At 38.0% G+C, this 21,573-nt stretch overlaps 1 protein-coding gene across 1 annotated transcript in view; it reads left to right on the top strand.

Annotated features, from left to right (window-relative positions):
- The window catches only part of adamtsl3 (ADAMTS-like 3), a 211,021-nt gene that overhangs the window by 142,743 nt on the left and 46,705 nt on the right, over positions 1-21,573 (top strand). The window contains exons 10-18 of the mRNA XM_079802035.1: positions 655-766; positions 1,907-2,045; positions 2,215-2,265; positions 2,994-3,198; positions 5,942-6,089; positions 12,525-12,609; positions 17,105-17,394; positions 17,656-17,785; positions 20,524-20,728. Coding sequence (XP_079658161.1) covers positions 655-766; positions 1,907-2,045; positions 2,215-2,265; positions 2,994-3,198; positions 5,942-6,089; positions 12,525-12,609; positions 17,105-17,394; positions 17,656-17,785; positions 20,524-20,728 — 1,365 coding nt within the window. The remainder of the gene's footprint in view (positions 1-654; positions 767-1,906; positions 2,046-2,214; positions 2,266-2,993; positions 3,199-5,941; positions 6,090-12,524; positions 12,610-17,104; positions 17,395-17,655; positions 17,786-20,523; positions 20,729-21,573) is intronic.

Raw genomic sequence — 21,573 nt, 5'->3', positions numbered from 1 at the left:
CGTTCATAACTAGCTATATTTGACATAAGTTCCATCCATTCATCATACGAGGAAGGTATGTCTGACTTCCAATGTCTCAGAATGACTCTGCATCCAGAAGCCATAGCTAAACGGCACCATGGCATCTGTTGTCGAGATATATACGCACATCCTCTGGTATAACATACACAAGGCAGGGTTCTTGTATAATGACAGACATGATGAGTTTAAAGCAGCAGAGAGAATCAGTGTTTATTCTCCATGTGAAACTGTAAATACAGCACAATATGATTGCAATCATGCTAGACTTTCTCAATCTCACGACCTGAAGAGTCATGAGTAGTCTTGACACTATGGCTTTACAGTAATTGAACATGACTCATTACTCTAGTTAATTGCAGCAGCATGCAAACAGTATTTAACTAATCATCACAGCTTCAGAAATCAAGACTAGAGGATATTCAGTGGCAGATGATGCATGCTGCATTTCATATGGAAATCATGATTTGGACTGTGGCCCATTGAGTAAATTTCCTGCTTATTATACATGTCAAACTCATTTTTTTTACATGAATGGCTTTTATCTCTTTTTGTGATGTGATTATGACTATTAAAACTGTGACTATTAAAAGTAAACGATCAGGCACGTTACAAGTTAATTTCGGTTCCCCTCAGGTGAAGTATGCTGGCCCTAAAGACACAGTGATGCAGTTTATGTTCTACCAGCCCATTCGCTACCAGTGGAGAGAAACTGACTTTTTCCCTTGCTCCGTCACCTGTGGAGGGGGTAAGTGCTACAGATTGTTCCTCTTGATTAGAGATGGCGATTTTTAATAATTCACAGTGATTTGAATGGTTTGAATACACCAAAAATACTCATTCAGCACAAAGATAAATACAAAATCTCTAATATTGGCAGATAATTGATTTGGTATCTATTTATCATGCATCAAAGTGCCCCAATTATGCTATTTTAAAGGTTTCGTTTTGGAGGTCTCCTACAATAGGTTTACATGGATCCAAGGTCAAAAACACTTTCGTTTTCTCATAATATACATTGCACAGCTAATTTCACAACAAGTCTGAAAACCTTCAACTCCAGAGGCTTCTACAGCGCTCAACATACACAGTGATACAAACTGTAACAATGGCGTCGGTTTTTCCATATCAATTCCAGCGCGAGTCCTCATCTCGGTGAAGTGTATGCAAAGTGGATTTGCAGCGCTGAAAACAGCGTCTTCAAGACGTGTCGACAACATGAACTAAACTCTTCCAGGTCTCAGCTACAGCTACAGTGTTTGAGGGCGGGTCAAATTAGATGTCATTCGTGGGCAGCCAATGAAGACCATATGCTGGCATTATGCAAATTTGTTACATTGTTACGTAGGTCTGTAACAGGAAGTTAGTCTGGAATTACTGAAGATTTGTTGAAGCAATTCAGAATTTTTTTAGACAATAACTTTATTTGTCATGCACTTTGATCTTTAAAACTTTGACCTTTTACATTCATAAACAGCTATATTACAAACTACATGAAAGGTAATATTTGAAATCGCAAAATAGCACTTTGATGTATATGATATACAATACCCATTATGTTAGAATGATTTCTGAAAGATCATGTGATACTGAAGATTGGAGTACTGAATGCTAAAAATTCAGCTTAACCATCACAGGAATAAGTTACATTTTAAAATATGTTAAAATATAAGTTAGTTTAACAATATTACTGTTTTTACTGTATTTTTAACAAATTAATTCAGTCTTGGTAAGAATAGGAGGGAAAAAAAAAACATCTTTCAAAAATGTTTTCCAAACTTTTGACCAGTAGTGTATGTATGCATTATCATGCATGCTACTTAAAATGCTTATACAGGGTACAATTTTCATAAAACATAACTAATGTTGCTTTGTCTCGCCTCTGAAGGTTATCAGCTCAATTCGGCTGATTGCATGGATATTCGTTTCAACAAATCAGTTGCAGAGCACCTGTGCCACAGCTTCCCAGAGAACACCAAGCCTACACCCAAACTCAAGGAGTGCAACATGGATCCCTGCCTTGAAAGGCTGGTTCTGTCTTATCGATTTCTGCAACACACCCTCCATGACAAAACGCAATGAGTGTCTCTATATCTCTATAAACCAGAGAGTAGCTGTGCATTAGACTTCCTGTGCATGAACTTATTATAGTGTGGATAATGACTTGAAGAGATAATGGTGTGTGTTTCTCTGCAGTGATGGCTTCAAGGAAGTGATGCCCTATGACCATTTCCAGCCTCTACCACGGTATGAAGTTATTTAGTGTGTACAGCACGTATATCACGGCACACTTACTGCTCACATTAGGATAGAGAACCGTGATACTCACTCTATTTGGTGATGTCAACTGATTTAAAATGACAGGATTTAACATCATTCATTAAGACAACCTTAGAATGTTGATTTGACGTGTCTGAAAGCTTAAAACGGCTCTAATGCCGGAAATAGTTTAAAGAAAGATTAAAAGTTTTAAAATTTAAACGCAATATTTGCTCTGTGTTGTTTGAATACAATAGATACACTACTTTTTGAAAGGTTTTTTTTTTTGTGAGCTTTTTGAGAAATGTTTATTTTTTAAATTTAGTAAGGATACTTTAAATTGTTCAAAAGTGACAGTGACATTTATAATGTTAAATAAGAAATGTCTATTTTAAATAAATGCAGTTAGGATTAAAGAATCCTAAAAAAAATCATCATGGTTTTCACAAAAATATTAAGCAGCACAACTGTTTTCAATATTGATGATAATAAATGTTTCTTGAGCTGCATATTAGAACGATTTCTGAAGGATCATGTGACACTGAAGACTGGAGTAATGATACTGAACATTCAACTTTTTATTTTATTTTAAATTGTAATAATATTTTACGATATTGCTGACACTTTGTCTCTAAAAGTTATCACATTACAACATATTTCTAAGTTAGTACGTATCTACTAATACCAACAGATATTATTTTATAACATTGATGCAGGTGGGAGCAGAACCCGTGGACGTCGTGTTCAGTCTCATGTGGAGGTGGCTCTCAGGAGAGAAGCGTGGTGTGTGTAGAGGAGGACGTTCACGGTCAGATCGTGCAGGTAGAGGAGTGGAAGTGCACACACTCCCCAAGACCATTCAGCAAACAGAGCTGCAACACGTTTGAGTGTCCACAGTGGATGGCCATGGAGTGGTCTCAGGTAAGTGACCTTTTATTGACCATCTGTAGCTCTGTTCTTCAACCTAGTGAGCTGTTTTTGTGCCCTAACCCAAATGAAACCACATACGTGATTTACAGAGGACCTGTTATGCCTTTTACATTTACAACTTTCTTTGGTGTGTAATGTTGCTGTTTGAGCATGAAAAAGGTCTGCAAAGTTACAAGGCACAAAGTCACTCCAAAGGGAGTTATTCTCTATATCAGTGGACGAGGCCCGGTTGAGTTGCGTTATTACTGTGTTGAAACTCAGGGTTATGGTAAGGGGTGAGATATTTCCGAACACAACAGACTGATCTATCCGACCAATCATAGCATACTCCGCTTTTTTAGAAGGAGGGGCTTCATAGAGACTGGAACTAAACAGAGCGTTACTGACAGACTGGGAAGAGAGGTGCTGCAACAATATAAAATATGTGAAAAATAATGTTTTTTTACATTTCAGGCATGAAAACTGTCCTAGTAGACCCCAAAAACAAAATCAAGAAAAAGGGCATAATAGGTCCTCTTTACAACATTGTTCATGTTTTTTTTTTGGAACAGAATTCTTTTAATTGTTCTTTTGGAACAGAGATTTGTATACCTTCTCCACCATATGCAGTATGCATCTATATAAATGTTTGGAGTCAGTAAACATTTTAAAAGGAATTAATAATTGTATTCAGTTGGCATGCATTAAATCAATCACAAGTGACAGTAAAGACATTTATAATTAGTGAGCATAAGAGACGTCTTTTGACATTAAAAAATCGTACTAACCCAAATCTTTTATTGTCACATACAGGGGTTTGATAATGAAACTGAAACACCTGGTTTTAGACTACAGTGATTTATTAGTATGGAGTAGGGCCTTCTTTTGCGGCTAATATGGCATCAATTTGTCCTGGGAGGTACTGCACAGTGGCCAGAGGGAGTCATTCCTCTTGCAGAAAAGTGGCCAGGTCACTATGTGATGCTGGTGGAGGAAAATATTTTCTGAATTGCTCCTCCAAAACACCCCAAAGTGGCTCAATAATATTCAGATCTGGTGACTGTGCAGGCCAAGGGAGATGTTCTACTTCACTTTCATGTTCGTCAAACCACTCTGTCAACAGTGTGTATTGGTGCATTATCATGCTGATGCACGCCACCCCCTCCAGGGTGCAATGTTTGCACCATTAGGTGCACATGGTCCTTTAGAATGGTTTGGTAATCCTTGGCAGTGAGGTGCCCATCAGCTACAGTAGGTAATGCCATGATATCGCAGCCCAAACCATCACTTAACCAGGTACTTCACTCTGGGCAGCAACAGTCCGGGTGTTAAGCCTCTTTGGGGTTTCTCCACGGTGTAACTCCCACAGATGTTGGAAAGACAGTGAAGTTGGACTCATCAGAGAACAATACATGTTTCACATTGTCCACAGACCACATTGGCATCATTGAAACCAACATTTGGCATTGGCACGAATGTCCAAAGGTGTGGCTTTTGCAGTCTGACCATGAATATTGACTCTGTGGAGCTCCCAACCAACAGTTTTGGTGGAAACTGGAGGTGCACATTTAATTCTGCAGGTTCTGCAGTGAGGTTTGGATACATTCCCGGGTTAGTACCTGGACATCCCTTTCAAGACCGCTTCCTCTTGCAATCGACAGTTACTCCTGTTGGATGTGGTTCGTCCTATTATATTTATTTCAAAAAGGTACAGTGTACATTAATTAACTATGTTGTGGTATGCCGACATTACCCTGGATACCATAGCTCTAGATACACCACAAAGACTTGCTGTCCTGGTCACAGATGAACCAGCAAGATGTGCACCAAAAACCTTCACACTCTGCTCTTACTGATGGAATGTAAAATCAGTAGCTACATTTGCTTGAATACTTTTTGTTTTTGATGAATTCTGATAAATCCAAATGTAGTGTTTACATGAACTCTAATAAAAATGATCGTGCTGATGCGCGTTTATATGTCACACAAGTTTCAAATGCGCACAATGCATGAATATACAGAGTTTCCCGCTGTTCTCCTACATTGTTTCTTTTTTTCTTTGGTTTTAAAGAGCAGACTTATTTATGTTTATCTATTTCGGGTCCTAATTAGGAGACGACAAGCACATAAACAGTTGTGCCCTGCTGCTTAAATTGATCAAGCAGTAAAAATGCCCATTCCTGCACCCAAAAACAGGCGTCTGTGGATGAGAGTCTTAAGCAAGGAAAGAGAATATTAGAATGACACAACAGTCATTTATGACACTTCATTCAACAACAACAGCTTGTTCCTCGCGTCATATATCATTTCTACATCATTGGACAGTACTTTCCAGTTTCAGATTAGAAACTCCCCTAACCACCCCTAACAATCCAAATTCAATTTTAATTGGATTTGGCCGATTCATTACGATTGACGTGGTTACATGTGGCTTTTTTTCCAACTGTGCTAGTAGTCCGATTACAATCAGATTTTTAGTGTTCATATAAACACAGCTACTGAAGATTGTCCACCAGGCCATGCCTACATAGGTGTGAAACCCCTAATGCTATATCGGCCAGTGTTTCAGTTACTTTTTCCAACCTCTGTATTTTGTATGTTGTTTTCACATCACTCCTGATGTAAATGGACAGATTCAGTTCAATTTAATTTGTATAGTGCTTTCACGATACATATTATATATAATATGATCACATATCAGCATGTCTGGACTGCCCCATGTATATGTTTGTGTTTTTGTATTTTTACTATCCAGTGCACGGTTACCTGTGGCCCAGGTCTGCGGTACAGAGTTGTGCTGTGTGTGGATCACAGTGGGCAACATGCTGGCGGCTGCGATCCCCACCTCAAACCCCATATCAAAGAGGACTGCCTGGTCCCCGTCGCCTGCCACAAACCACGAGGTAGAAACAACAAAAATGTGATCTTTAAAAGAGATCCACAATTGAGTGAGCTACTGCTGTCTATTGCCTATATAGATTTGAAACATTCTACATAGGCAGGAACTGCATATGAAGCACATGCGAGATTAAATAATTCCAACTAAGTTTATTAGCATGCTGCTATGTTGACAATATATTACTTCTTGATTTTGAGCAGTTTTAGCTATTAGAGCTTTTTTGAAATAATTTTAAGTCATTTTTGGATTGTTTCCGCGGTGCGGTGCGGTACAGTCAAATTCAAGATCCGGCTTGCATTTCCACTGCCAACAGTACGCTTATGATAGGTGTGGTGTAGTGATTGATGTCATTTTTGCGCGAAGAAGAAAACGACATAGTAAACAACATACAGCAGATCTTGTTCATGCTTCTCGGCATGTGGCTGTTGTCACAAGAAGAAGACATGCTTTGTTTGAGCCAAGGCTGCGAGGAAAAAGGAGAAACACAGCCGAAAAAGCGCACGCAAGTGATGATTCTCTGTCAACCAATCAATGTTTTGCAATGAGTCCAGCTACACCCTTTAGTTCCGGACTACTATGCTAGGTACCCCAATGGAAGAGTACCAAAAAAGTGGTATGGTTCGGAATTACTGTGCGTTCACACCACCGCCGGCGAGAGCGTCAAAATTCGTGGACGTGCTGCCGCTCTGACGTAGATCGAATGCTTGGTCTTTTTTTAAACTATTTAAAGGGGCCGCAAAGCAAACAAGTTTTGAAGCAGGAGGTATTTGTGCAGACTGAGCACAAGTAGGGTATAAGTTAACCTCATGAAATATTTTAAAAGTGAAAGTAAGAAATTGATCGATGGAAAGAACTTAACAATTATAGTTACATGTTTGCTAACGAAATAAACCTATTAAAACCAATTTGTGGGGTGTGGCTTTTGTGTTCATGGTTAAAGGGTTAGTTCACCCAAAAATGAAAATTCTGTCATTAATTACTTACCCTCATGTTGTTCGACACCCGTAAGACCTCCGTTCATCTTCAGAACACAAATGAAGATATTTTTGTTGAAATCTGATGGCTCTGAAAGGCCTCCATTGGCACAATGGCACGTTACACTCTCAAGACCCTTAAAAGGTACTAAAGACGTCGTTACAAAGTCCATCTCACTACAGTGGTTCTTAAATAACTTTATGAATCGGCGATATTAGTTTTTGTGCGCAAAAAACCCCTAAATAACGACTTGCATAGTGATGACTATTTAAAAACAAGGCATCATGAAGCTTCGAAGCGTTATGAATCAGTGAGTCGATTCAGCAGTTTGGATCGCCAAATTTCAGCAGTTTGGCGGTTTGACACGCGATCCGAATCATGATTCGACTCACTGATTCATAACGCTTCGAAGCTTCATGATGCCGTGTTTTTGTAGAGATGGAATTTTTAACGACATCTTTAGTACCTTCTAAGGGTCTTGAGAGTGTACCGTGCATTGTGCCAATGGAGGCCTTTCAGAGCCATCAGATTTCAACTAAAATATCTTCATTTGTGTTCTGAAGATGAACGGAGGTCTTACGGGTGTCGAACGACATGAGGGTAAGTAATTAATGACATCATTTTCATTTTTGGGTGAACTAACCCTTTAAGTTTATAGGAGACGTTTACTAGCCGTGGTCTTTAATTAACATTAACATTCATTTGTGTGCAGCCTTCCTTATAATAACTGTCCTGGTTTTAGTGCAGCATTAATGTAATTGGTCAAATCGGTGGTGTTTTGAGCAAATTAATTGCCTTCCCTTAAAAACAAGCGTTCTAGAGCGAAAATGTTGCCTATAAATAGTATTGCGCGCCTTCTTATCAAACCGACCACAGCAATGATCAACCTCTTCTCCATTTTGCTTGGGAACTAATGTGGTTGGAACCAAAGTTTACAGCACTGCGTTCTCTGGAATCATCTCAAGCGGAGCTCATCATCTCATTACGATTGGTTGCTGCCGCACCGCATCATAGCTCATTAACATAAAGTTGACCTGATTTCAACTCTCCTTGACGCCCAAATCGTCCGAGACGCGCCGCGCCACTCTCGCCAGAGCCCACCACCGGCTCTCATTGAAAATGAATGACTTCCGGCCACATTGACGCTCTCGCCACCGGCGGTGTGAACGCACAGTTAGGGTACCATTCACAACTTCTGACAATGGAAACGGCAAAAATTGCATACCGTACTGAACTGTATTGAACCATACCGCTCGGTGGAAACAAGCCATTAGTGACCCCAGTGGAATTGTGCTGAGCCCCCGGTTGAGAATCACAGCTCTAATAAGCATTAAAAATACGTCACGCACACAAATACTGGGTGAATTTTGAATTGGATTGATCATTAGTACTTCTCTTACCGTTTTCACTGATCATGTCACAGTGCATTTTTGTGAAGTGAACATTCAGAGCTGCTGCCTTCTTTTTGCAAGTACCTTTCTCGCCCACCCCCACCCCTTGAATAAAACAGTGTAATATTGTGATTCATTGTAGCTGGTTACTTTCGTTCAAGGCTTTGAACTTTTTCCTGAAGAATGTTCTGCCTTCGGAAAATAAATGGGTAATAAATCTGGAGCCAAGGCCACTGATAAAGTGAGCAGTCACTGTTAAGCGCCCTTCATCTACTAATGAAAACTAACATTAAAACATTGATACGATTAAAATACTTTTAGAACATATTTATTTCAGAGAAGCATTTCAATTCGAAGTGTTCCATAGCCTAGTGGTAAAATTATGCTACTCTCTAAGAAACCCCATTTTGCAGCATTGAATGTGTCTATCACAGTGAATTTAATGAGAATGTGCAATGAAAAGAGGATTGACTGCAGTAAAGAAACGTTTTGTCATCAATAGAACTTGAGGTACAGAATTGCTGTCTGTCTAGAGTCTTCCAAAATGCTCACTTATGAGGTTTCGTCTCAGTTTAGGATGCTGCCTATGTAGGCGGTTGGCAGTGAGGAAGCTCACTAGACTTTGGAGCACAGCCAAAGTGGTCTCCATTAGGGAACAGTCAGTGCCTGCAGCTGTCAGAGAGGAGAGTGGAGTGTGCCACAGACAGACGCTTATGAAGTAACGTGTGATCTGAATATGAAATTCTCCATAAGTGCAGACAGACACTCTGAGCTCATTGAGTCAGTCACAGAGTGTTTTTGAGCCGTTTCTTGCTGTGGAGTTAATTAATACCCGAAACTTCACCTGGTCTGTCTCTTTATTTTCCTGTCAGATCTCTATTGCTTTTTTTCAGTATCTTTCAGTTTCTTTCCTCTAGGATAAAAGCATGTGAAGTGAAATCTCCTTTGATAACTCATTATGATCTCAGTTGTTTATCCTTGCCACCAGTGTAATTAAAACATTAGCATTTTCGATATTTTTCCTATTGAAAACTTAAGCAGCGCCTGAAAATAGCCTCCCTGTGCAAGCAGGTTGTCACGTTGGTTATGTTGACGGAAGTTAGCCTATTTTCAGGCTGTTGCACCTATGGTACGGCAGCAAAGTTCCTTGATTATTACACAGAAATGAGAGTATAGTTCCTAGCCATATCGGCCTAGAAAATCACAACTTTTCATTTTCCGTCGTTTAACGGCCGAATCAGATTCAATGTTCTATGCTAAGCTATGCTAAAAGTGCTACCGCCAGACTGGAGATCGACTGAATGGATTCGAAAACGGTAAAACTCAACTGTTTAACTCTAGGGGAGTTGGAAAATGAGCATATTTTCAAAAATAGTGGCGTGTTCCTTTAAGAAAAAAAATGGTTCAATGGGTTTATACAGTATATAGAATCCTGGGGTTCTTGACTTTATTTTAAAGAACCTTTTGTGCCAAAAAGGTCTTATATTAGGAGAAATGTCTTAAATGATTGCATAATATTTTCATCTTTAACAGTTATTTTTCCAAGTGATAACGTATGTTTACGAGCTGTTTAATTCATATAATTTAATTAAAATTATAAATGAACTAAAACAAATAAGATGATCCCATGATGGGAACCCTTAAAAGGTTCTATATACTGTATGATGTGCCTGACAGAATGCGTTAAGTTTCTATATAGAACCTTTTCTTCTAAGAGTGACGAATAATTTGTGAATAAATTACTACAATTCACAATTCATGTGGTTAAATATGAGTCATCCATAATATGTCAGTAAATATAATCCATTTTATTTGACCCTTTGCACTACATAATTTTATACAGTATTTCTTGTTTTTTCATTTCTTGTTCTTACATAAATATTCAGACAAATAATACAAACACATTCATAGCCATAATCCATTTAGTGGTAATGGTAAAAACAATCACAATTTGTCATGTTTCAAAATTAATAATTTAATTAACATTATTTGTTGTAGCTCTAGGCTCTTGTCAACACTGGTCTTTATTTTATTTTATTTATTTATTTGATTTGATTTATTTATTTAAAACTTTTTCATCATTGTCTCTCCGTGTGACCACGTCTTTTCTCACTTAAATATGTTACGTCTTTTTGGCAAGACACACTTTTCATGAAGTCTTGTGTAATTAGTTCAAGTGATTTGTCTGAGTACATGAATAAAATGTACTTTTTTTTCATTCCAAATCATGCCAAACATAGTCCCGTCTGCTCATGAATCAAACTCCCTTATTCGAGACAGAAGACATGTGAGTTCAGGCACGATTCTGCCACATAACAGGAGGTGTTTGTCATCTAGACGTCTAACACTTTCCTCCTCACACGTGTTTTACATTTACAAGCTTTGCTTAAATCCTCCAAATTTTCATTGAAGGAATAATTCACCCCAAAATAGTTCACCATGTCATTTCAAATCTAAAGAGCAGCTTGAAGTTTATTCAGATTTCTGCTTTTGTGTTGCACTGAACTAATGACAGTGTGCAGGTTTAGAGTGACATGAGAGTAAGTCATTTTTTCTTTTTTCGGTGAAGTACACTACTGTTCAAAAGTTTGGAGCCAGTACGGTTTTTTTTATTTATTTTGAATGCTTTTATTCTAGCAAGGACGCATGATATTAATCAAAAGTGACAGTGAAGACATTGATAATGTTACAAAAGATTTCTATTTCAAATAAATGCTGTTCTTTTGAATTTTGTTCATTATAAAATCCTGAAATCCTGTTTTCAACATCAATGTTACTGTTTTACTGTACTTTTGATTAAATAAATGTAGAAAAAAGCAAACAAATCGTACTAACCCCAAACTGTATTCACGGTAGTGTATTCCTTTAAATGTAATATCAGCTACGCAACAATGCCAAAATTCAAGAAACCTTAATCACAAACATCTGTACGATTTTTTTCCACCTATAATTCTCTTCGTATCAATCAATTCCACACATAACTCGAGCCTGACATGCTTGTAAAAACTCAGTGGGTTGAAATGACAGAGGCTCCATTGCCTGCTATTTCATCTAGACCTTCCCGCACGCCAATTGTGAGGATGTCTGCCATCAGAGAAACCCAGAAACCCCAACTGAAGAGCCAAACCCTGAGCCCTCGGCATGTTCTACTGCAAGACTTTACTGCTGACCCGCAGTCACCAACAGCTGTGATAATCCAGTTCCAGATCAATAAATGGTTGCTTGCATAAATATTTGGTTGTCACATGGAGATTTATGTCTAGCTTTATTAGTAGTGTTTGGGTTGGGGGGCTGGAGAAGAAGCATCCGGGTTCAAACTGGCTCTGTAACCTTCAGTAAGACGCATGACCCAGTGATGGTCCTACAGATGTTCATAGCAAGAATGGTTTCTGGTGAAATTTGAGTGTCCCTCTGCACTGATCTCTCACTGACTTGGCTTACTTTATCTTTTTTTTCATCTTTTATCTGACACTTTCATCCAAAACAGTTTACAGAACACTTAATACAGGGACAATCCTCCTCAGAGTAACCTGAGGTTGTGCGTCTTGCTCAAGAGTATATGATAGTTTGTGGATCACCACTTACAGGGTTTGAACCAATAACCTTTTTGGTTACCAGCCCAGATCTTTGATATTTATTCCACACCACCCTCAACTAATCGCCTCTGATTAGTAGCCAAGCACCACTTTTTTTTATAGTTATGAGCCTCAAAAATGTAATATTTGAGCCTAAATTCAATGTTTGGCTAATGTCACATTCTTTATGAAAAGAGCATTTTATTTAGTGTAACGGATGCTGGTGTGCTAGTGTTCCCATCAGACTTTTTAACTAGCCTAACCACCATGTTTTGCTGGTAACAAGCATAAACCAGCTCACACCAGTATGGAAATTCATAGTTATAAGCTGACCTTCTTATAAAGGTTATCTTTTGCATTTATACTAAGACCAGACTGGGTAATTACGGTTGCGTATGAGTTTAAATGCTCTGTTTGATACATGCTTCTAGTTTGATTAACAGAAACATGGATTAATAGTTGTGTGTTTGTGTGTGTATTTGTTCATTGCTTTCCCAGAGAACCAACCTGTTGAAGCCAAGCTGCCCTGGTTGAAACAGGCTCAAGAGCTGGAAGAAACCAAAGTAGCTTTGGAAGACCCAACGTGAGTTATTTTTAATGATGTTATACAGTACATAATATGGTCACAAACACTCTATTGCTTCCTTTCTCTAGGACTAAGATTAAGTAATATCAAATATATATTTTGAACACCATCAAAAGGCTGAAAGATTGAATATTTTAACTATATTGCCCAGCCCTACCTTTCACTAAACATTTATTTTTAGGTCATTTGACAGCAGCACGAGGTCTTAAGTAAATTGACATTACCTCTCCTTTGATTTATTGTAAACTAAACCTGTCTAATATCTTTGGGTAATTTTATTCGACAGACAATGAATCCCAGGATTCAGCATTGGCTTTATCCTTAGTATTCAATCAGTTACAAGCAAGCCCACATGGAATAGTTCTATAAATTTTCACAAAATTTGAATGTTCATCATTCATAAAAATTTTTGTTTTGCTATTTTGGTTCATTTGATTTTGCTTTCAACTATTGAAAACGATATATTGTGTACTACTATACTTTTAGTTTAGTTTAACACATTTTTCCTTGTTTAAACCCATTCTGCATAATTCTGCAGATTTTTTTCCCAGAAAATCAGTACAGAAAATGCGGAAAAAGTCTGCAGATTCTGTCTGGGCCTAGCTACAAGTGTCTGAATAAACATATATGAATCAGTCTTTTTACTTTTATAACCAATAATCCACTAAACCGTAAATCCTCAGGTATCCCAAGACAGTCTCGCCACATTCTGTGCATTGCAACTCAATACAGTCATGTATTTTTTTTTTGTTTATTCTGAAGTATTCTCGACCTGCAGAGATGAATCCTTTCACCTGTTACTCAGGATTTCTGGTGACCTCACGCTGGGAGTGTTCTTTTTACACAGTGTCAATAAAGATGCATTTCACCCAGTTCCATTCAACCAGAACTGGACAAGAAGCAGGCTTCATTAGCTGGTTCTTCATCCGAATAAAACGGCCACTGAAACCAGAGTTGAGGGTGTCTACATTCTGACCTCCATGTGTCCAGTTTCCTTTCATTACTTAAACAAGGCCCCACGGGCCACTCTCGCCCCCTGTTGTGGTATTATTAGAGTTTCCTCCCCCTCCCCGTCTCCGAAATGATACCCCTGTTAATAGTTGGCAGGGGAGCTTGATGGACCCCCGCTACCCCCACTGAAAGCCGCAAACTGTGGCCTGCCAGCATCCAGACAGCCACCGCTCTCTGCGGTCTACCAAAGGCATTTATCACAGAGACTCATAAAACAAGAAGAATGAGGGGTGAACGTGTTTAAGGGTTTACAGAAGAGCCATTGACGAACGCTTCAGTTCATATTCATGCATTTGGGGGGGGTTAAGATCTACCGTTTGTCTGCAAACCCGTCTTGAATTACTCCCTTTAGAGGAGTATATCACTCAGCGATAGCAGCAGTTCTTTTGCTTTCTGCTCCGTCACTCCTGTAACTAAATTTAGGGTGATCTAAGGTGGCGTGCACCAGGGTTCAGTACTCGTCCCTATCTCAAAGTGACCCCAGTCCACTTTGCTGTGGAATTCACGGCTGGACGCTTGCCTCTGTGATTTAGGTGGGTGGATTTTGTGGGTTGGATGTAGTTGAAGAGTCTCACGCCACATCTTATCCCTGCTTTGATAAAAGTGGCAGAGACCCACTGAGGAAGGACTGTTGTCTTCCTGAACTCTAATCTTGAGATTAGAACCCTCCTGAGTGTCGTTCACTGATATACACACTCTCATAGACACACCCACATATGATCACATACTTCTTCCTAGGGAAACATTTTTCACTTTCAGTTCATCTACTATCATGGTGGAGCTACATTGTAAGGGAATATAGTTGAGCATCTTAGTAAAAATGTTGACATACTAGCTATCTGAATAATACCTGAATGACCTGAATAAAAATGCAAGAAGGTATATTTAATATGTAATAATGAAATTGTATGTATTTTTAATTAAATTACATTATTTACATTTATTTACACTATATTGCCAGACATTTTGGGATGTCTGCCTTTACATGCACATGAACTTTAATGACATCCCATTCTTAATCCGTAGGGTTTAATATGGAGTTGGCCCACTCCTTGCAACTATGACAGCTTCAATTGTTCTGGGAAGGCTTTCCACAAGGTTTAGGAGTGTGTATTTTGACCATTCTTCTAGAAGCGCATTTGTGTGTTCAGGCACTGATGTTGAACAAGAAGGCCTGGCTCACAGTCTTCATCCCCAAACTGTTCCCACAAAGTTGGGAGCAAGAAATTGTCCAAAATGTCTTGGTATGCTGAAGCATTAAGAGTTCCTTTCACTGGAACTAAGGGGCCAAGCTCAACCCCTGAAAAACAACCCCACACCATAATCCCCCCTCCACCAAACTTTACAATTGGCACAATGCAGTCAGGCAAGTCCCGTTCCCCTGGCAACCGCCAAACCCAGACTCCATCGGATTGCCAGACAGAGAAGCGTGATTGGTCACTCCAGAGAACACGTCTCCACTGCTCTAGAGTCCAGTGGTGGCGTGCTTTACACCACTGCATCCGACACTTTGCATTGCACTTGGTGATGCAAGGCTTGGATGCAGCGTCTCAGCCATGGAAACCCATTCCATGAAGCTCTCTACGCACTGTTCTTGAGCTAATCTGAAGGCCACACAACCATGGAAGTGATTGAAACACCTGATTTCAATTATTTGGAGGGGTGTCCCAATACTTTTGGAAATATAGTATACTGTATGTCGATTTATTTTTAAATAGCATTTTTTTTAAATATCTGATGTAAATGGTAATTTAAGAATTCAAATGAAGAGATTGATTGAATCCAATATAATATTAATAAGTTAACTTTATAGACATTTCAATCTTAAACATGTCCCCTTGGCTTTCACTAAATTCCCAGCATGCACTGGCACATAAATAATCAAAATGGTGTTGTTGATTTTGTTGTGTCGTAACCTGTTATCTTGTGATATCAAGATAAGGTTGTTCCCCTAGTTAAAATGATCAGTTAGTTGATTGTTACCCTTGTTCTGTTTCATGTACCAAGCATTGAGGTTTAAATAAAACTTACCTCCAGTTATCTCAATTTTAGCTTTCTCATTTTGAATGATTTACCTTGACTCCTTCTAATTTCTAAACATAGTTGTATTTAATTACAGGGATATTTTTTTACAGTGTATCACTACCTACGCAAGTTTGATTTAGTGTGGCGTTGCATTCAAAATGTCTCAGAACAAAATTCATAAAGTAACTTGAGTATGTGTTGCGTTTTCAGCATTGCCGCAAGGGATGTTATAGTAGACATTTTAAAAGCACTACCGAAAATGTACCAAATGTGCTGTATACACTTTAACAGCACAACTCTCATCATCTTGAAAAAACACAAGCCTGTTTTCTCAATCACATGAGGTGTTCTGACATCATAATATTCCCTGAATGACACCCCTACATTACTCCAAACATGACATGTTTGGGGCTTATGTGGAATTACAGATCTCATAAACTTTAATTCCTTAAGCCTGGAAAGTGTTTAGACAGTGGGCGGCGTGAGGTGTGCATTGACACCAACTCCAGGCGAACGCATTTTCACAATACTTAAACACTTTTACAGATATGTGCTGCATTAGTTTTTCATTTGTCTTTTAGCTGCATTTAATGACAGCAGGAAGAGGTGTACACAGGGTACGAAAAGCATGAGTCTGCTAAGCATGTTCCTCTTAGTCCTCGGGTTTAATGCAATGGTGGTAAAAAACATGTTATACTTGTATCCCTGAATCCAATTACGCACAGATCACGCGAGCTATGAATTTTAACAATATTTTCCAAAAGGGTAATTTTTCACTCGCCAGAAATATGGAAAAATCATTCTGTGGTTCATTAGGAGACTCTGCCACATCTATTTTTATGATCACATTTATTTAAAGTGTGGTTGACTCTTAAATATCAAAGTCTTTTGGTCCATGTTAATGCTATATTTATCAATATAACTTGGTATTGTTTTGAAATAAGTTTTGATTTCATTGTTTTTATTGCTACTATAGTACTTGGGTTTATTGTTATAGAAAGGATTAGAGCCAGTGTTTCAAGTTTAACGGTCTTTACTTTTCCAACAAAGCAATCTGATAAAATTAGTGAAGCATAGCTATCTTAAATTAAGGTCACACACACAAAAAAGAAAAATTATACATATATATAAGTATGGAAAATATTTTTTGCCATAATTTAAGATAAAGTAGTACTCTATATATTATACTGTTGCCATAAACATGTTGCTGCATTTAAACATAACATTGACCAACAGTTTTGGAGATTTCAGTCTTTTACTAAATTGCCATAGAAGGGTTTGTTTTGATTCAGCCTGATTCACATTTATTGAAGTTGAAGTTTGAAGTTTTTGTAGTTAGTGAGGACAGCACAATAGCACAACAACAACACTTTTTTAAATTCCTTCATATTTGTTCTTGTAAACTGGTTGTGAAAGTTGCATATCTTTAAAACAGAATGTGTGTGTGTGCGTACAGGTTCATCCCGAGTCCGTGGTCGGCCTGCAGTGTGTCTTGTGGTCTGGGAGTTCAAAGGCGTCAGGTGAAATGTAAAGTGCTGCTGTCTTTCACTCAAGCTGAAGTCGAACTCCCTGATGAAGAGTGTGGCAAGGACAAGCCTCCCTTACAAAGGACCTGTGATTCAGGCTCCTGTTTAGCATCTCCAGACTCATTGTGGCGGCCCCTGAGGCCTCAGCAGATCCCCGATCAGCATGGCTATGCTTGGGAATACATGGGCTTCACTCCCTGCTCTGCATCATGTGCTGTTGGTGAGTCTCCATGAATCCCACTAGAGAAAATAACCTCTCTAATGTGTTTACTGCCCAAATAGCTTTCATGCACATAACAATTTCTTACAGCTAAAGAACTAATTTAGATTTTTTCATGTCCAGCTTTCCAGATGAATTGAAATTGGCATGAAATCTAAAATTGCTAAGAGAGCAGATAGTGATCAGCCTGGGCCACAAAAAAGTATAGATTTGAAATATTCCCCTGCCAAAACCCTTGTTCCTCACAGTGTTGTTTTGCAGGCAAACAGATGGCTGTTGTCAGGTGTGTGAGCACCTTGAAAAAGGAAATTGTTGATGACACACTCTGCAACGGTTCCAAAGTTCTGTCTTCCTTGCTTCGCATCTGTAACCCTCAACCATGTCCTCCGAGGTACGGTCCGAAAGAAATCACAATGTAAAAATGTATTTGTTGCAAAAAAATGCACTGTTTCAGAGGAACGATAAGCTAATTTCTCCCCCTATGAAAGTACTGTGATCTACTAGGATCTTTTACCCATGCAAAAATTCAATCTTGGGTCCAAAGCATGGAATTCAAAAGTTTGGAGTGAATGTAAGTCTCTTATGATTTAATAAAAAATACTGTAACGTGGTAATATTGTGAAATGTTGAATTTAAAATAACTTTCCTGTTGGAACATATTTTACTCCAGTCTTCAGTGTCACATGATCCTTCATAAATCATTCGAATATGCTGATTTGCTGCTGAAGAAACATTTCTTATTATTATCAATGTTGAAAACAGATGTGCTGTTTTTTCACTTTTGATCAATTTAATGGATCCTCGCTGAGTAAGAGTATTAACTTCTTAAAAAACAAAATTACTGACCCCAAACTTTTGAACTGTGAACTAAATGATGAAGAAATAAACAGTGCTTTATGAATAATTATTATAATGATGAGAGGGAAAGGAATAATGTTCCTTCATCTACTTTATTGTGTCACTACCTCCACTTAAATGAATAGTTTAACCAAAAATTTTAATTTTGTCATTATTTACAATGTCTGTTGCAAACCTGTACGATGTTATATTTTTTCTATGGAACACATAAAATGAGAAATATTCTTTTTTTTATCTTGTATACAAGGACAATTTGTAGTGACTATGGCTGTCAAGGTCTAAAAAGCACACAAAAAAGTAGTCCATATGACTCATGCTTGATATTCCAAGTTTTCTAATATAATACGATAGCTTTGTGTGAGCAGACTGTAATTAAAGATGTTATCTACTGATAATCTTGCCCAAGTTCTGTTATTGATTGGTAAGGTGCTAAAAGTGCCTATGAACAAATCTCTGATATTCTGATCCCTTGATGTGGCTCAGGCCTTAAACTTAGTTAAGTCTATGGCTTTATGTATATATATATATATATATAGTCTGTCAAGTGAAAATCTGTTCACAAGACAGTCAGGCATAATTCTGATCATTTATATATATAGAAAGTAAAAACACAGCCCTCTTTATCTGTAAGTATGCACAATAATAATAATGATGCTTGCCTGCTTGAATCAAACGCCACTAAGTAATTATTTCAGCTCCGAAGGTGTTTGTCAAGGAAAGATGTTGCGTGCAAAAGCAAGTGTGGAATAAAAAAAACCCCTTACGATTCATCCAGCTCCTTAACAAGGAGCTAAAATTGAACCCGCTGGTCTAGATTATGTTCAAAGACCAAATTCAGATTTAATCTTAGTAGGTTGTCAGGCCGCTCTGAAAATAAGGACATGTGATGAAAATAATGTGATTTCCTGTTAACTGACCATTTGCCAACAAAAGCAGGACAGCTGGCTTTTAAGAGCAGTTCATTATGGAATAAATGGCTTTACTGGAGCTGATATCTTTCATGTGGCTTTTTATGTACTGCTCAGAATATTGCAATAGTTCATATGTTTATGGACAAACGCTTGATTGTTATCTCAGATTATATGGGCTGTATTGTTAAAATTCGAAATGCCTAGCGTTTAAGCCATATGGCCGCCTTCATATGGATCTTTCCGATCTTGATTGTCATGGAATGCCAGGGATCATAAAGTTCAAAGACCATGGCAATGTAACTTAATGTTTCGCATTACCATACAAAATCCATACAATAATATTCTGCTAAATCATAAACATATTGCTTATTGTGGTAAGGAATATTTTTGGCTTTTTGTATTAAATGAAGCATGGAATGAAAATGCATGCTATTTTTTATGCATAATGCTTGATCTTATTGTGCATGATTCATCTGTGCATGTTTATCTGAAAAAATATGTATAATCGTTCATCAAACAAATCAAGCAATAACTTGCCCTGCCTCTCAATCGACCTTCCTTTTTGGGTAATGTTAACCACAGTGATGTTGTTGAATAAAACTATTAAAAAAGGCTTTCGTTAATTGAAAAAAATAAATGAACTAAACCAAACTAAAATTAAATTAAATGAAATATAAATATTATATGGAAACCTAAACTTAAAAACGTAAATAAATGAAAATTAGAAATGTTGCCTTGACAACTAAATGAGATCATTTTAAGTAATAAAATGACTAAAACTAAAATAGTTGAAAAAAAATATTATAGCTACAATGAAAATGACAGAAACACATAACAAAATCACTAAAACTAATGAAAATGAAAACTGAAGATGTAAAAATAAAAGCTAATTCAAAATATTAATAAATACTAAAGTAGTATGTAAATACGGTAATACTAAAATAACACTGGTTAACTAATTGCCAAATAGCTCTTTTAGGCATTGTTTAGGCTACAGTTATACTGACTGGAGCCGGACCTCCTCTCAATTCACTGCAAACTTACATTCACTTCTGACTGCATTGTGGAATCAACTCCATTGACGTCCACTTTTCATGATTCAATCATTTCCAAATGAATAGGTTTAGTAGAATAAGTTGACATGTACTTTCAAAGTTACTTGTAGTCAGTAGAATGTTCATTGGGGGAGCATCAAAATAAAGTGTTGGCAGATATTAAGCACACAGTCTAATGAGAGTTAGTTGGCATGTAGGTACAATGTTAGAAAATATAGTGTTACCCTTAAATTCATTAAATATCATGTATTTCACATCAATGGTTTGTGAATGCATGTAAACGTGTGTTTGTGTGTTTTCTTCAGATGGGAGGTGAGCGTGTGGAACCTGTGTTCTGTGTCATGTGGTGTGGGGCTACAGACGCGCGGCGTGTCCTGCGTGAGGTCTGTGGCAGGAAACCGCACTGAACCGGTGTCCAACAAAGACTGTGTGGACACAAGACCTCCAGAACTGCAGGCCTGCAACCAGGTGGCGTGCCCACCATCCTGGGAAGCTGAGGACTGGCAACAGGTTAATGACCCCTGTGATTTTAGATAAAATTACCAGACTGTCAATCAACATCTGTTTTTTTTGTGCATATCTATTTGGAATCTGATTATATTTGGCAAAAACTCGATTTACTAAACAGGTCAAATTAGCGTGAGAGCGCAATTCCAAAAAAGCACAGATGGGAGTGGGACGTTCTGCGTGTGTTCTACAGACGACGCGCAAATTAAAAAACACACACTGTCGGATCATTTCCATAATGACCAACGCAATCTACATAAGAGCAGCGCATATAAGACTTGCTTTTTTGGACAGTAAATAATGGTGCAAATACCAGTTGACTTGTGCAAACCTTAGTAAATCACCTTGCATGATTAATTTAAATAATATCCTCCCACAAATTTTGTGTCTGACAGGGAAACTCTTACAAATGCATATGCAATAAGGTCAGCCAAAAAAATTTCAGCGCTAATTTTTCACTGCATGTCTTTAGTAGATCCTGACAGTAGTTTTTAAATGCTGGCTCAAGCTGTTAGTATCTGGCCCATAATCCGATATTTTCAAATAGTTTCAAGCTACATTCTTATTTAGTTTGAAATCCTATTCAAATCTAATTTCTGTTTCAGTCTGACTGCTCTGATTGAATTTTGCATTGCTTTTTTGCTTATGTCACTTTCATGCTGTTGCAGATATAATGTTGTGTTGTTGTCGGTCTGCAGATCGGCCAGAAAATTATAATATAATATATCTCTGTGGGCCAGTGATGAATGGTCTTTACATTTTGAGAAAATGCCGCTGCTTCATTAGACGTGGTCACCCAGTGTTGTGGCTACACGATATTGTCATATTGACAACATTTCAAACCCCTC

This window comes from Gobio gobio (assembly GCF_949357685.1).
Source record: "Gobio gobio genome assembly, chromosome: 2".
NCBI lineage: Eukaryota > Metazoa > Chordata > Actinopteri > Cypriniformes > Gobionidae > Gobio > Gobio gobio.
Note: the sequence above shows the minus strand (reverse complement) of the source record. Positions and strands in the feature narration are given on the sequence as shown.